General features: G+C 45.4%; 6 protein-coding genes across 6 annotated transcripts; 2 read left to right on the plus strand and 4 right to left on the minus strand. All coding sequences in view use genetic code 12, as the record gives it.

Moving 5' to 3' along the window:
• Positions 1–216: 216 nt before the first annotated feature.
• On the plus strand, positions 217–1788 carry LODBEIA_P41190 (uncharacterized protein; the record flags this gene model as incomplete). Its single annotated transcript, XM_066974305.1, has 1 exon — positions 217–1788. One exon carries the CDS (start codon positions 217–219, stop codon positions 1786–1788), a length of 1572 nt encoding a protein of 523 aa, XP_066831057.1.
• A 171-nt stretch (positions 1789–1959) lies between these two features.
• LODBEIA_P41200 (uncharacterized protein) lies at positions 1960–2781 on the minus strand (the record flags this gene model as incomplete). The annotated part of the gene is made up of 1 exon (XM_066974307.1): positions 1960–2781. One exon carries the CDS (start codon positions 2779–2781, stop codon positions 1960–1962), a length of 822 nt encoding a protein of 273 aa, XP_066831058.1.
• Positions 2782–3231: 450 nt separating this feature from the next.
• Positions 3232–6252, plus strand: LODBEIA_P41210 (uncharacterized protein; the record flags this gene model as incomplete). Its single annotated transcript, XM_066974308.1, has 1 exon — positions 3232–6252. One exon carries the CDS (start codon positions 3232–3234, stop codon positions 6250–6252), a length of 3021 nt encoding a protein of 1006 aa, XP_066831059.1.
• Positions 6253–6368: 116 nt separating this feature from the next.
• On the minus strand, positions 6369–7937 carry LODBEIA_P41220 (uncharacterized protein; the record flags this gene model as incomplete). The annotated part of the gene is made up of 1 exon (XM_066974309.1): positions 6369–7937. One exon carries the CDS (start codon positions 7935–7937, stop codon positions 6369–6371), a length of 1569 nt encoding a protein of 522 aa, XP_066831060.1.
• A 391-nt stretch (positions 7938–8328) lies between these two features.
• On the minus strand, positions 8329–8694 carry LODBEIA_P41230 (uncharacterized protein; the record flags this gene model as incomplete). Its single annotated transcript, XM_066974310.1, has 1 exon — positions 8329–8694. The coding sequence occupies one exon, from the start codon at positions 8692–8694 to the stop codon at positions 8329–8331; it is 366 nt and encodes a 121-aa protein (XP_066831061.1).
• A 610-nt stretch (positions 8695–9304) lies between these two features.
• LODBEIA_P41240 (uncharacterized protein) lies at positions 9305–12334 on the minus strand (the record flags this gene model as incomplete). The annotated part of the gene is made up of 1 exon (XM_066974311.1): positions 9305–12334. The coding sequence occupies one exon, from the start codon at positions 12332–12334 to the stop codon at positions 9305–9307; it is 3030 nt and encodes a 1009-aa protein (XP_066831062.1).
• Between the last annotated feature and the right edge of the window lie 342 nt (positions 12335–12676).

Raw genomic sequence — 12676 nt, forward strand, 5'->3', positions numbered from 1 at the left:
TTTTTTTTGCTTATTATTTAAAGTGTATACCTCCCCCCCAGACGTAGCAGTATTCCCATCGCGTCCCGCCGTGTTCTGCTGGCGATATTTCAACTTTCTCACACTTTTGCCAATTTTCACACCTCCGGCTTTTTTTTATATTTTACTATTTGCAATTCCCCAGAAACTTGGTCCTATAGCAGCAGCACACCCTAGTGTTTCTTAAACAAGCAAAAGATGACAAAGAAGAAAGGCACCAAGAAGTCCATTGACCCCAATCTACTCACCCCGGAATACATTGAGCAGCAGCGACGATTACGAGAAGAACGCAAGGCTAGAGAAAAGCTAGAAAAAGAAGCCCAGGGCATATTCGATTCCCCAACTCCAGAACCATCCCAGAAGTTTATCAAGCGTGCAATGCTCCGACTCCCCGGCGCAGAAGACGATGAATCGAAACTTTGCATTTCGATAATGACATACAACATCTTGGCGCAATGTCTAATCCGCCGCTCGCTTTTCCCCACCAACGGCAAGATCTTGAAATGGTACATCCGCTCGCAGATACTACTCGCTGAAATCGCCCATTATGACCCGCTGATACTATGTTTGCAAGAGTCCGACAAGTTGCAATATCACAATTTCTGGACTGGAGAGTTGGCGAAGCGTGGGTACGAGTGCAAATTTTACCACTACAATACCAAGAACCACGGACTCGTTATCGCGTATAAAACTGAACTTTTCCAAGTCAAGCATCAAAGTTTCATCAAATATGATCAAGAGACTGAGGAGGAGTCGAAGCTTCCACCTGCACGGATTCAAACCAAGAATGTCGGACTCTTGTGCTTACTCGAGTTCACAGGCTCTACACTTGAGAAATTCCCGTATTTGCGCCAGCGCAATGGGGTGATTGTGGGAACAACACATGCCTTTTGGCATCCTTTTGGGACTTATGAGCGTACTAGACAGATGTATACTGTGCTAGATAAGATCCGCGAGTTTCAGCATACCATGCGTGTCCTTGCACGCAACGATTATCCATTTTACACTTTTTTCACTGGCGACTTGAATGCCGAACCGTTTGATGCTCCGTATTTGAGTCTTGTCGATAAACCTGTGCAGTACCTGGGCAGAACGAAAAACGTTTTGGGTTGTTCACTAAGCTACACGTTTTCGAAAGAACGAGCCATCGATGATGAAGATGACGAGGAGGACGACGAAAAAGACGAAGGATCCGAGGAATCGCAGGAGACGGTGGAAACTAAAGCAAATAGCTCCCCCTCATCATCATCATCATCATCATCATCATCGTCAACGTCGTCGTCGTCTGCGGCCCAGAAGGGGGAGGAAGTGGAGGAAGGGCAGGAGATGGAGAGACAGCGCAACAACCCCGATGATCCCGAACCGGACGAATTTGAACCCACGCAGGAACAGGAGACGTTGATCCAACAGCTATGTGAAGCACATAATGATATGAACTTGAGGGCCATATCATTGTATTCTGCGGGTTATAAACTTGTCCACGAGGCAAATGCCCAAAACACTCGTGGAGAGGCCGAATTTTCGAATTGGGTCGACAAATGGAGCGGCTTGCTTGATTATATATTGGTGATTGTGCCGTGGGACAAGAGTCAAAACAAGAAACAGGTTGATACTCCGTTGGAACTAGCTAAAAATTACAATGTCAAACTAAAAAAGCTATTAAGACTACCTACGGCACAAGAAATGGGACCAAAGCCCAACGGCCAGCCGAGAATTTACCAGTATCCTTCTGATCATCTTTGCATAATGGCTGAAATCGAACTTGAATAAGTTGGATTTTTTTTCATAACATTCATTTTTTTTTTTCTTTGGTAATCTCTTTTCTAAGACTCCAAAAATTGAAAAAAAGTTTCAACGTTGAGTTCTTGCCATTTGTTCATCCCCCAACTCCCTTTGTCACGCGTTTGAACTTGAAAAAAAAAAAAAAGAACCAAGCCAACTCTATCGATTGAGCATGGTATCGACCAAATCTTCCAATGGCCCGTAGTCCTTCCTACTAATCAAGTCGAACTCATTGGCCAACAAAACATAATGCTTCAAACTGGTGTTTAAATGGCTCTGCAAACCCAATTCGCTGATCTCATGAAAATGATGGCAGTAGATGTGCGCGTAAATACGAAACATTCGTTTGAAAATAGTTCTCACAAGCAGGGGGAACTGTGTGGGGAAAGGCGCACCAATCTTGGAAGGAAAGATATTATCATTGTCAAAGAAGTTTTGGACCCAGTTCATCAAGTTCTCAATATACTCACACGCGGGCAAACTAACGGGTTTCTTGGGCGAAGTCGACGAAACCAAACCGCCGTCATTCGTGGGGCTGGAATCTTGCCATAAATACTCGTATTCTTCAGTGGCAATCATCCGAGGGCACGTCAAGGGTGAGCAGAACTCCGTGATTGCACCGTAAAGCATGTTGATTTGGTTGTAGAAATCAACAACGTGGATAGCAAGCCATTCACTCAAATCTTCGTCTTTGGGGAGTTTAACCGCTTGGATCAAGGCATTATCCGAACCCAAAGTTTGCTCTGCATAGTTTCTGATATCTTTATGCGAGGACACTTGCTGGTTTGGCGCTTTGTTTACTGTCTGGTAGGGCGTTCCATCCTGGGATTGTTGCGGCAGCGACGTTTGTAGCGGCGTGGGCTGTTGCTGCTGCTGTTGTTGTTGTTGGTGCTGTGGACTTGACAATGGTGATGGCTGTTTAAGCACGAATCCTCTTGTTGATCTTAATGAGTGCGTATTGAAGCTCTGAAAAAGCGCCATTGTGGTGGATGTAGGACTTGATAATGAAGAAACCAATAACTGAGAATAAACCTTTCACTTGATATTTAACAAAAAACCGATTTCAATGAAACATAAAGAAAGACGAACAAGAAGAAGAAGGAGAAGTACAAGAAGTAAGTGATTTCCGTATGTTTTGAATTTAACTCTATTGGTATGATCTATAGTCAAGAGTCGGGATGTCGCAACTTCCAATGTCGCGTTTTTGCGACAGACACTTTTTTTTTTTTTTTTCAGCCTTTGGTTGTAAAAATCGCCAGTGGACGATTCCGATGAATGAAAGTTACACCTATACTCACCACTTCTTTGCTCTGTGAACGAAAGCAATAAGAGTTGTGGCAAAAGAGAAAGAGAGAGAGAGAGACAGACAGACAGACCAGTCCAGTCCGTGTTTCTAGCTAACTTTGAAAAAATCTTTCAGAAAATACACTCATGGAAGTAACTCCAGTTTCCTTGCACAGGAAACGTAAGGAAGATGGTGGATCATCCGAAATGAATGAGCCCTCCCTATCTGGCAACGAAGCGAATCTGAATAACCAGTTATATTCAAATGAAACAGGGTCTTCAGTACAGAATGTAAGCGAATTGCCGGCGCTGGAACTCGATGCTGCCTCTACTAACGACGGTTCTGATGGCTCTATGACGACTCATATCGACAATGAACCCCTGACTGAAAACAAAGCTGATTCCGACGAGAAGCAAGGTAATAGCTCTGAATCTGTTGAAGCTGTTGAAGCTGCTGATGCTGATGCTGATGCTTCAGAACTACTAGACGACCGAGCTTCAGTAGGTAACGATAGCTCGCCAGAAATTGCAGCGCAAGGCAATGACGACGACGACGACGATGACTATGACCCAGAAAATATAGAGAGTCTAAGTTCGCCAAACCTTGACGAAAAGACTTTTGGAGTTGAAGGGGCAACTCAGGTATCACCTCCAGCTGTAACTGGAAACCAAGGTCATGCCTTTTCCAAAAAAGGGCATGGTGGCGAAAAGACAGATGATAGTCATGAAGAGGTCGATGCACATGAAAAAGTCGACATTCATGAGTATGAAGACGTCAAAGAAGAACAAGAAGAAGGAGAGGAAGGAGGAGAAGAAGAAGAGGAAGAAGGAGAAGAAGAAGAGGAAGGAGAAGACGACGACGACGACGACGACGATGAAGACGAGGAAACTCATGAACCAGACTCCGGTACTGTAAACTCTACATCTACTGCACCTGCTGTGCATGGACTCCCACCTAAGCCAGCTGTAAAGGCAACTACCGTCCCTTCCACGGCGACTATAAGCGATCATGACGATATGAAGCAGAGAATTAAACATGCCTATGACGCTGTGGTGAAGGCCGAACTTGCTAAAAACAAAGACTTTTTGCAGGAGTCGCAAGAAGATCAAGTCCGCACAATACTGGCAGAGTTGGCCAAACAGGGCATCGACCTCCAGGGCTCATTTGCCAACTATGACCAGGTTTACTCTTACAACAAACCTTTCAAGAATTTGAAGGACCCAATCCCATTGATCCCCGTTAATGAATTCTGTCGCAGACCCAATATCACGTTGCCAACAACTCCCGAGGAAGATAATGAATACGAGTCATTTATCGAGAGAGAAAACTATTACTTGAATTTACAAAACTGGGATGAGTTCCCTGATAATTCGAGGCTATTCATAGGCAACTTACCGGCAAACACCATCTCGAAACAGGACTTGTTTCGAATCTTTACCAGGTACGGCGAAGTGATTCAGATTGCCATCAAAGCAGGTTATGGCTTTGTCCAATTCAGAAGCGCCGAAAGCTGCCTCGAGTGCGTCAAGGGCGAAACCAACGTGCCCTTGCACAATAAAGGATTGAGGCTCGATGCATCAAAGCCTCAAAAATCGCGAAGAAACCCGGAAATCAACAATCCCAATATGAGCGGCAGTGGAGGCGGAATCGGGAATGGAAGTGGCAGCGGAATTGGAACTGGAGGTGGAAGGGGAAGAGATCGAGAGATGATGCAAGATGACGATCTACCAAGAAAGAAACGAAGGAAAAGTGTCGACTGCATCGTTTTTGTCAATGGCAAGTCATCGGTGTTTTTTGTTCGCAAAGTCAAGAAGGCCTTGGCCGCGGCGCAAGTGTCTATCGACGTTGAAGATGTGACGCAGAAAAACATTGATGATGTATTAAGTGACGCAGCCTACTCTGGCGTTCTTGGAGTTTGTGTTGTGAAGGAACACAAGGTGGATGTTCAAACGTATGAAAGCACGGCCGATGACGAAATCAAGTTTGATGAGTATGCCGACATTGAGCCAGAGGAAGCAGCACAAGTTTTAGCCAGGGCCAAAAACGACAGATATAAAGGAAACCCACCTCCTTATTTTCAATCTGAAACGGACAACTATGAGGGTGGTTCTCGTGAAGACAGGAGTCGTGACCTCCGTCGAGAACGCAATAAATACAGGAACGATCGAAGTGGCAAAAATCGTGGCGGGCAAGGTAAAAACAACATGGGGTATTACCCAAGTCATCTGCTGCCAAATCAAAATCACTACAATGCATTCCCACCAGCACCAGCCACAGCCCCAGCCCCAGCACCACTACCACAACAGCAACAGTTTCCTAATCAGTTTTCACCTTTTCTTCAGCAACAGCAACAGCCGCAACCACAACCACAACCGCAACAGCAAATGTTCCCACAAGCATTTTCTCAAATGCAAAACCAAGTGCCGGTCGTTTCGGGAATGCCATCACAATATGGCTATCCTCAACAGCAGCAATTGAATCAGTTTACTAATCCCGTCATGAACCAAATCCCCAACCAAATTCCCAATCAGGTCCCAAATCAAAACCCAAATGCAAACGTGATGCAATTATTGCAAAGTCTTGACTCAAACCAAGTACAAGGTATGATTGCCATGCTTCAACAACAACAACAACAAAAACCAACAGGTCCCTCTCTCCAGCCTCAACAGCATCCGCAGCAACAGCAGCAAATGCCGCAACCTTACGGTCAACCGCCCAGAATCAATTATGGTGACGGCAATCGTAATGGCGGCGGCTCTCGCAACGCTCGATTTTCCGGAGGCAATCCTCGAAACAATCGAAATAGGGGAGCGCAGCAACAACCATATGGAAATGTGCCTCCCCCGAATTTCAATCTGGCTCCGCGGCTGGTCAGACCGCTGGGTCCACGGAGCCAGCAGCAGCAGCAGCAGCAGCATCAGAGTCCCGGTAACCAGGCTAATGCACTACTCTCTCAGTTGCAATATGGAGCTGGGTTCAACTCTCAGCCGCCTTTGCAGCAGCCGATGGGATTTGCGCAGCAGTTTCAAATCCTAGCTCAACAGCAGCTGCAGCAACAGGCCCCACTACCACCCCAACAACAGCAGCAACAGCACCAGCAGCAGTATCAGCAGCAGAATTCGAAAGAGTCGTTGTTGGAAACTCTACAGAAATTGAGCAGAAAGTAAGATGCTGATGTTCTCTCGAGTTGCTTATATGAGCTGAAACTTATACAATTTCTTACTTTAACAGTGCTTCTTTTCTTTTCTTTTTTTTTTTTTTTTTTTTCACTTTTTTGCAAGAATCAATCTACTTCATCATTTGTATCTACATGCTGATGATCATGACCGAGAGCTTCTTCCTGTTTATCGTAATCCTTTTTCAATTCTTCAAACTCATCTTCATTCTCCAAGTATCCATTGACGCCAATAGCGCCGCACTCATTGAAGATCTCCAAAATCTTTTCAGCATCCTCGACATTCAATTTGGCAAATTCTTCATTGACTTTATCCAAGCTTTGCGTTTTGATTGCTTCTTGGAACTCGACAGGCAATTTCGTCTTAAACACTTCGTATTCATGAGTGCCTTCCTCGGGGATGTTCACCGAGAGTGTCGTGTTATCATCCAATGCCCTTAGTTGGATCAACTGTTCGCCTTCTTCGTCTCCCGCGGCGCCGCCTTCTGCTGCTCTTCTTTCAGCTTGTTCTCGTTTGATAATTTCGCATCTTTGAGTTATATGGTTCACGGTGTTTGTGAATTCTTCCTGGAAGAACTGCTGTAGTTTTTCTCCGCTTTCGATTTTGCTGAAAAATAGCTTGATGGCACGTATGGTGTCATCGCGCGATACGTTGCGGCCTTTCAATTGCACCACGTACTGCAACACTATAGCTTGATGGATGATTTGTTTGGCGCGTTGCGGATTGTTTTCCAATTGCGCATCGAATGCCGACATCATCAACGCGTCTTTTTGTTGCTCGGTGCATATCTTGGTGTGTTTGATTAAGAAGTTGGCCGATGCCAGAAGGTCCAGTGTCGATAATTTGCCAAACTGCTCCGTGGCGGGGTCGAGGTTCAATTCGGCCAAGAGTTCTGCGTCTGATTTTGTCTCTTGGGGCGATGGAGCAGGCTGCTGGTTTTGCGATGCAGATGATGGCGAGTTAAGCGTCTCTGTAGTTGTGACAGTCTTGTTCTTCTTTGGTGCTGCTGCCTCCCGGGGAGCTCCCCCACGAGCATTACCATCATCATCTTCCTCCTTATCCTTGTTCATAAAAGACCTGTCGAATCCCGTGTGCAAATCGTCGCTAACAATCAACTGCGCCTTTTCATGCAACAAGTCATCCAATTTCACAGTTTGCTTACTCAATACATCATCAATCTTAGCCCGGTGCTCTTTCAAATACTCAACCAATTTCACACCATCTGTTTTTGCGTCAGGGTGGTCATCTTGAACTTGGGTGAATAAGTCTTCAATCATTTCATTGTAAGGCGGAGTGTTTTCCGTCTCTTCTTTACCAAATTGCAAATCTTTCAACCCCTTTCTCAACGAGTCCCCCTTTGACTTGATCAATTCTTGGTAGTTGAATTTTTCTTTGGGATCAAATTGCGAGTTGAGTTTCGACACCACCAACTCGCGGTCCAAGAGCTGCACGGGTCTAAGCTCCTTTAACAAATACTCAACCCGTTCATTCAACTTGGCGTACATTGTCAATTGCACCAAGATTGACTTGATTTCGATATTACGTTGCGCCCTCTTTTCATGGATATCTCTTTGTTTCCATTTGATGAACGATTTCTTGTCGACGTTCGGATGCACTTCGACATCCGAGTCATCTGAGATCTCTATCTTATCCCATTTCGAATAATCAATGGGCATCGTTGAGTTCTGTATCTTTGGTCGTGGTAGTGGTCAAGTAAGGGTAAAGAGATAATGGTGGTGGTCTATCGATTGGTGGTTGCAAGTTTGCCAAAATGGCTTTCTTTATTTTCCAGATTATTCTTCAGGCAGTGTACGTGTCGCGAAACGCAAATCGCGTCACTACGAACCACGACACTCCCCATACTCCCCATACCCCCCCTCTGAATATCCCTGACTCTTTCGCCCCGAACTTCATCAAGTCAGAACTAGAAGTGCCACGTCAATGATAGAGTCTACATGTTTACTTGTCTATTTTTCAAATAGTCAAAAAATGATACATTTTTATTTTCCTTGTCCAAAAATTTCACCAAAAATCATTTTGTATATATTTCTAAATAGGACCTATGATTTAAAGAGCATCTTTTGGTCTCAAACCAGTAAAGAACGCCAATCCGTAGCCGGTAGTTTCAAAAGTGATGGTGGTGCCCTTTGAAAAGTAGAAAACGTCACCTGGCGAAACACTAACCTTGTAACCAGTCTCGTCAGTTATGGTGTATTCACCTTCAACTTCCAAGATGATCTTCATTTCATCGTATGAGTAGTGGTAGACCAAAGGCTCACCAGCTTCTTGCTTGTAGAAACCACACGAGATCTGTTTATCTTCTGGAGCGTCTGAGGTGAAGATGTCACCCAAGAACGAGTTATTGCCTGGGGATGGGATTTGTGGTGGTTTAGTTTGCTGGGCTTCAGCTGCTGGTTTATATAACATAGGCATCTTGAAATAGGGTTCTTTTTTGAGTTTTTTGTCAATCTTTTTTCCTAGAGAAAAGCAAAAAGTTGGCGATAAGAAATCAATTCTAATCTGGTTACTTTGATGAGGACTTGGAGGTGGTATTTATAAGTCGATTCTTGGGGGAGGAGAAGGAAAGGGGAGAGGAGTGGAGAGACGAGGTTCAACGTGGCGGAGGATATCTTTTCCTGATTAGGCTGCAATTTCCATGGCTGCAAAAAGCAGTGACACAAAGACCGAATTTGGAAGCTATTGGCGCGGTTATCTTTCGGGACAGTGTAGCCCCCCAAAGGCATGGTGCATGTCGAGCCCACCATTATCACTTTGCCAAAGGGTTCCTTACTTGATAGGGTTCCTTACTTGATAGAGGCATCAATTGCGTAAAATAAATAAAAAAAAAAAAATTAATAGTTTCTCAGGGGGTCTTGGAGGGGAGGGTTCGTCACCCACAGAGGTATTAACAGCTGGGGTTGCACAGGATACCACAGGATCCTCAAAGAAATTTGAAAAAAAAAAAGATAAAAGTAAAAGTAAAAGTAAAAGTAAAAGTAAAGTGACACTTGGAGAAAGTGGCCTTGGAAATATTGATATATATCTATCCATCAACTAAAGGTAGACAAGCATCTATGCAAACATCAACGTCTCCCCTATTTATGAAAACCACATCTTTGAGTATGTGCTGGTCAAGCGTGGGAAACACCTCCTTTAAGATGTCATATGTGTTTTTCATTTGTTCGGCATTGATTTCTTCTTCTGCAGGCAGTGCTGGTTGGTACTCTTCTCTTAATGACTCTATGTTTTGGTGTGCTGGAGCCAGGACCCCTTGGTTGGTGTGGTTGTACAGTGGGTTTCTAGGCGGTAGTGCAGGTGGAGGCGGTGAGTTGATTGGGGTGTGCGGCGCGTTCTGGGAGTGGTCTTTGCGTACGGGACTTCCAGATTGAGGCAGCGGAGATAAGAAGTTTGAGATTGACCTTGAGAACATTTCGGCGCTAGAGAATAGGACATTTGATGGCGAGAGACCGCTGGTTTGAGGCGGCGTAGAGCCGGACATGGCCATGGGCCGGTGGTTATTTGGAATATGGCGTGGCTGGGGCTGTGATAAGCGTCGTGGGTACAGCGGTTTTGAGTTCAGCCTCTGCCGTTGCGCTAGTGGTTGAGTTTGAAGATGTGTCTCGTCCGGAGCCTGTTGTGCTTGTGCTTGTGCTTGAGTGTTAGCGTCCAAGTCAGCTTCAGCTTGAGCCCTAGCTCGTGCTTCATTTTTCTTTCTCTCGTCTTCTTCTTCTTTGCGTTGCAAATCCAATCTTCTCCTCTCCCTTTCCTCTTCCTCCTGCTGCTTCAATTGCCTCTGTTGTGCTTCCCATGCTTCCATGTGCGCCTCGTACTCCTCCTGCGATATAGTCAAGTCATCCTTGTCCATATTTGTGAGAAAGTTCACTGCTCCCTGGATCGAGGACAAGTAGTAGCTGGTTTCGCCATGTAGCAACCACTCCTCGCCACGGAAACTTTCAATATAGTGAATGTTGCTGATCAAGTGTGGGGTTTTCGCCTTCAAAATCACCAAGATCAACAAGGGCACAAAGAAATCCGCGTTGGTCTCCTTCTTGCTAATCTTCAAATAACTGAATATAATCTTGCATGAGTTGAGAATGCAAATGATCTTATCTCTAGGTGCCCGGTATTTGTTGATTTTGTTCAATTCCATTATCGCGTAATCGAGGAAATGCTGGCCATCTTTGATGCTAACAGCGCTAAACTGGGTCATATCGATATCGAAATGAGACCCATTGACCCAGCTGAATTTGTCCAACTGTGCTGCAAATTCACGATCCTGTAGCAAGTCCTGCCTGTAAACCTCTGGTATTTCAATTTCCTGGTGGATTGAGTTCTTGAGCACCTCGGGTGGGAAGCACAAGTCGTGCAACCGATTCATTATAAGCTTTTCCAATCCTTCGCGGGAGTTTTCCAAATCGACACTGTCCATCGACTTGAACGGTTCGTATAGTTTGAATTTATCATTCAAAAAGAGTTTGAAGTCAAAGATAACGTTGATTCGTTGCTCGGCAGTGAATGTGGCTCCCTGTTTGATATAAGAACCTAAGAAAGATCGGAGGTATCGAACGATTGGATCGGCGGATTTCTTTCTCAATTGCACTAAAAATGTCTGAAAGTCAAATGCCTTGTGAGACTGTTGATGCTGCTCGGTTGGGTTGATTTTGTTTTCAATGTGCAATGGTGCCTTGGGTTTAGGTTCGTCTGGCATTACAGGCAAATCCTCAGACTTGATTTTGATGTCTTCGTTCCCACTGCGATCGGTCTCGGTTCCTTCGATATCTTCAAGTGTCGACGACTTGGGAGTGTTGCGAGTGCTATCTGGCGTTGCATGAGAATTACCAGCCTGCGGTGTGCCTTGTTCATCCTCAGAAACGGGCTCGGTTGTGGCAGCGGTTCGATCGAGTTTGGATGTTTCTTCATTTGGTGCATTCTGGGTTGGAGTGGTATCGCCGTGCAAGTGTTTGACGATGCCAACCTCGTCCTTGGCGTCAATGTCTTGCGCCGAGTCTTGCGCGGAGTCTTGTGCCGAGTCTTGTGCCGAGTCTTGGACGTGTTCATTTCGACTCGGTGTAGAGTCAAAAGCATTGTTAGTTTCGTTGTTATTATTGTTTATGACATTCTGCTCGTCTCCGTCTTTCTTGGCAGAGCCTTCAACATTCAATAAAGGTTCGCTGTCTTTGTCTTTGTCTTTGTCTTTGCCTTTGACTTTGACCAGCTCCAGCTCCAGCTCCAGCTCGAGATCCACCTCTGGCGACCGCTCATTGGGGGGAAAGTAAGGTTGCATAGTCATCATCAAATGCGCAGAGCTGTTTACCTTCTCCACGGTTTGCTTAGGTTTTTGAATCAGCTCATGGTCTTCCACAGGATGATGCTTCAGTTTCTCTGAAATGACTGAAGGTACAACAGGATCGTCTTCTTCATCCTCAAGATCAGAGTCCATCTTTTCAATCTTTAATTCATTATGTGGCTTCTCCCGCACTTCCTCATGGTCATGGCCGTGGTTGTGTTCATTGGCATTCTCCTTATATTCGGCCCCGGCGGCTTGCTGGGCCTCAACTTGGTCTTCTGAGTTACCTTTCAAGTCAAACTTGTCAAATAGCCCAATCAAGTCGGTCTTGGACGAGTTTGAGCTTTTGGACGTGGGCTTTTCCAGTTTCTTGGTTTCGTTGCTGATGGTGACTACTGCGGGGGCAGCTATTGTGGGACTGAGGGTCAATTTCGAACTTGCTGCCGACGACGACGATCTTGGCTGGGAAATTGTTGCCGTTGTCGCTGTAGTTGCTGTTTTCGTGTCAATGGGATTGTTTTGCACATGCGGTTTCGTGTGATCGGAGCCGCCCACGGCATGGGAGTGTGAATCTTGGTCGGGAGAAGCTGGTTTCCCCACGCCTTGATCTAATGCCGACAGCTGCTTGCTGTTGAGTTTGGGCGACTTGGATCCTAAAGTCTCGCCTGTATGTAGTTTGGACGATGTCCGGCCCACGGCAGATGTGGTTGTATCGGCATAATTTGTCGATGTTGAAGTTGTTGGCGTCGACTTTGATACATTGAATGCGAGGTTATTGAAGGACATGGCAGAAAGCACGGAGAACACGTAGCTGGTTTATATTACCAAATACAGATAGACTCGAGTTTGATCCTGGGTGTGTATCCCATGTATCTGCCAAAATAGTGCTCCCAATCCCGATACCTGACTTTCAAGAAGTCCCAGGTCGTTTAAATTCAAACTGATTTGCGCATTTTGCATTTCGCATGTATTACTACCACGCCAGTGTCCCTCGTGATCCCACCGTTTGGCTCCCACCCCACGAGGAAATTCTAGCACAGTGCAGCAACACGTCTTCTCTAGCTGACCATCGGTAGTAGGGACCGTCTTCGGCCAAGCAAGGGTTATCTACTGCTACTACTACAACTA

The sequence above is a fragment of the Lodderomyces beijingensis genome (assembly GCF_963989305.1).
Source record: "Lodderomyces beijingensis strain CBS 14171 genome assembly, chromosome: 5".
Taxonomy (NCBI): domain Eukaryota; kingdom Fungi; phylum Ascomycota; class Pichiomycetes; order Serinales; family Debaryomycetaceae; genus Lodderomyces; species Lodderomyces beijingensis.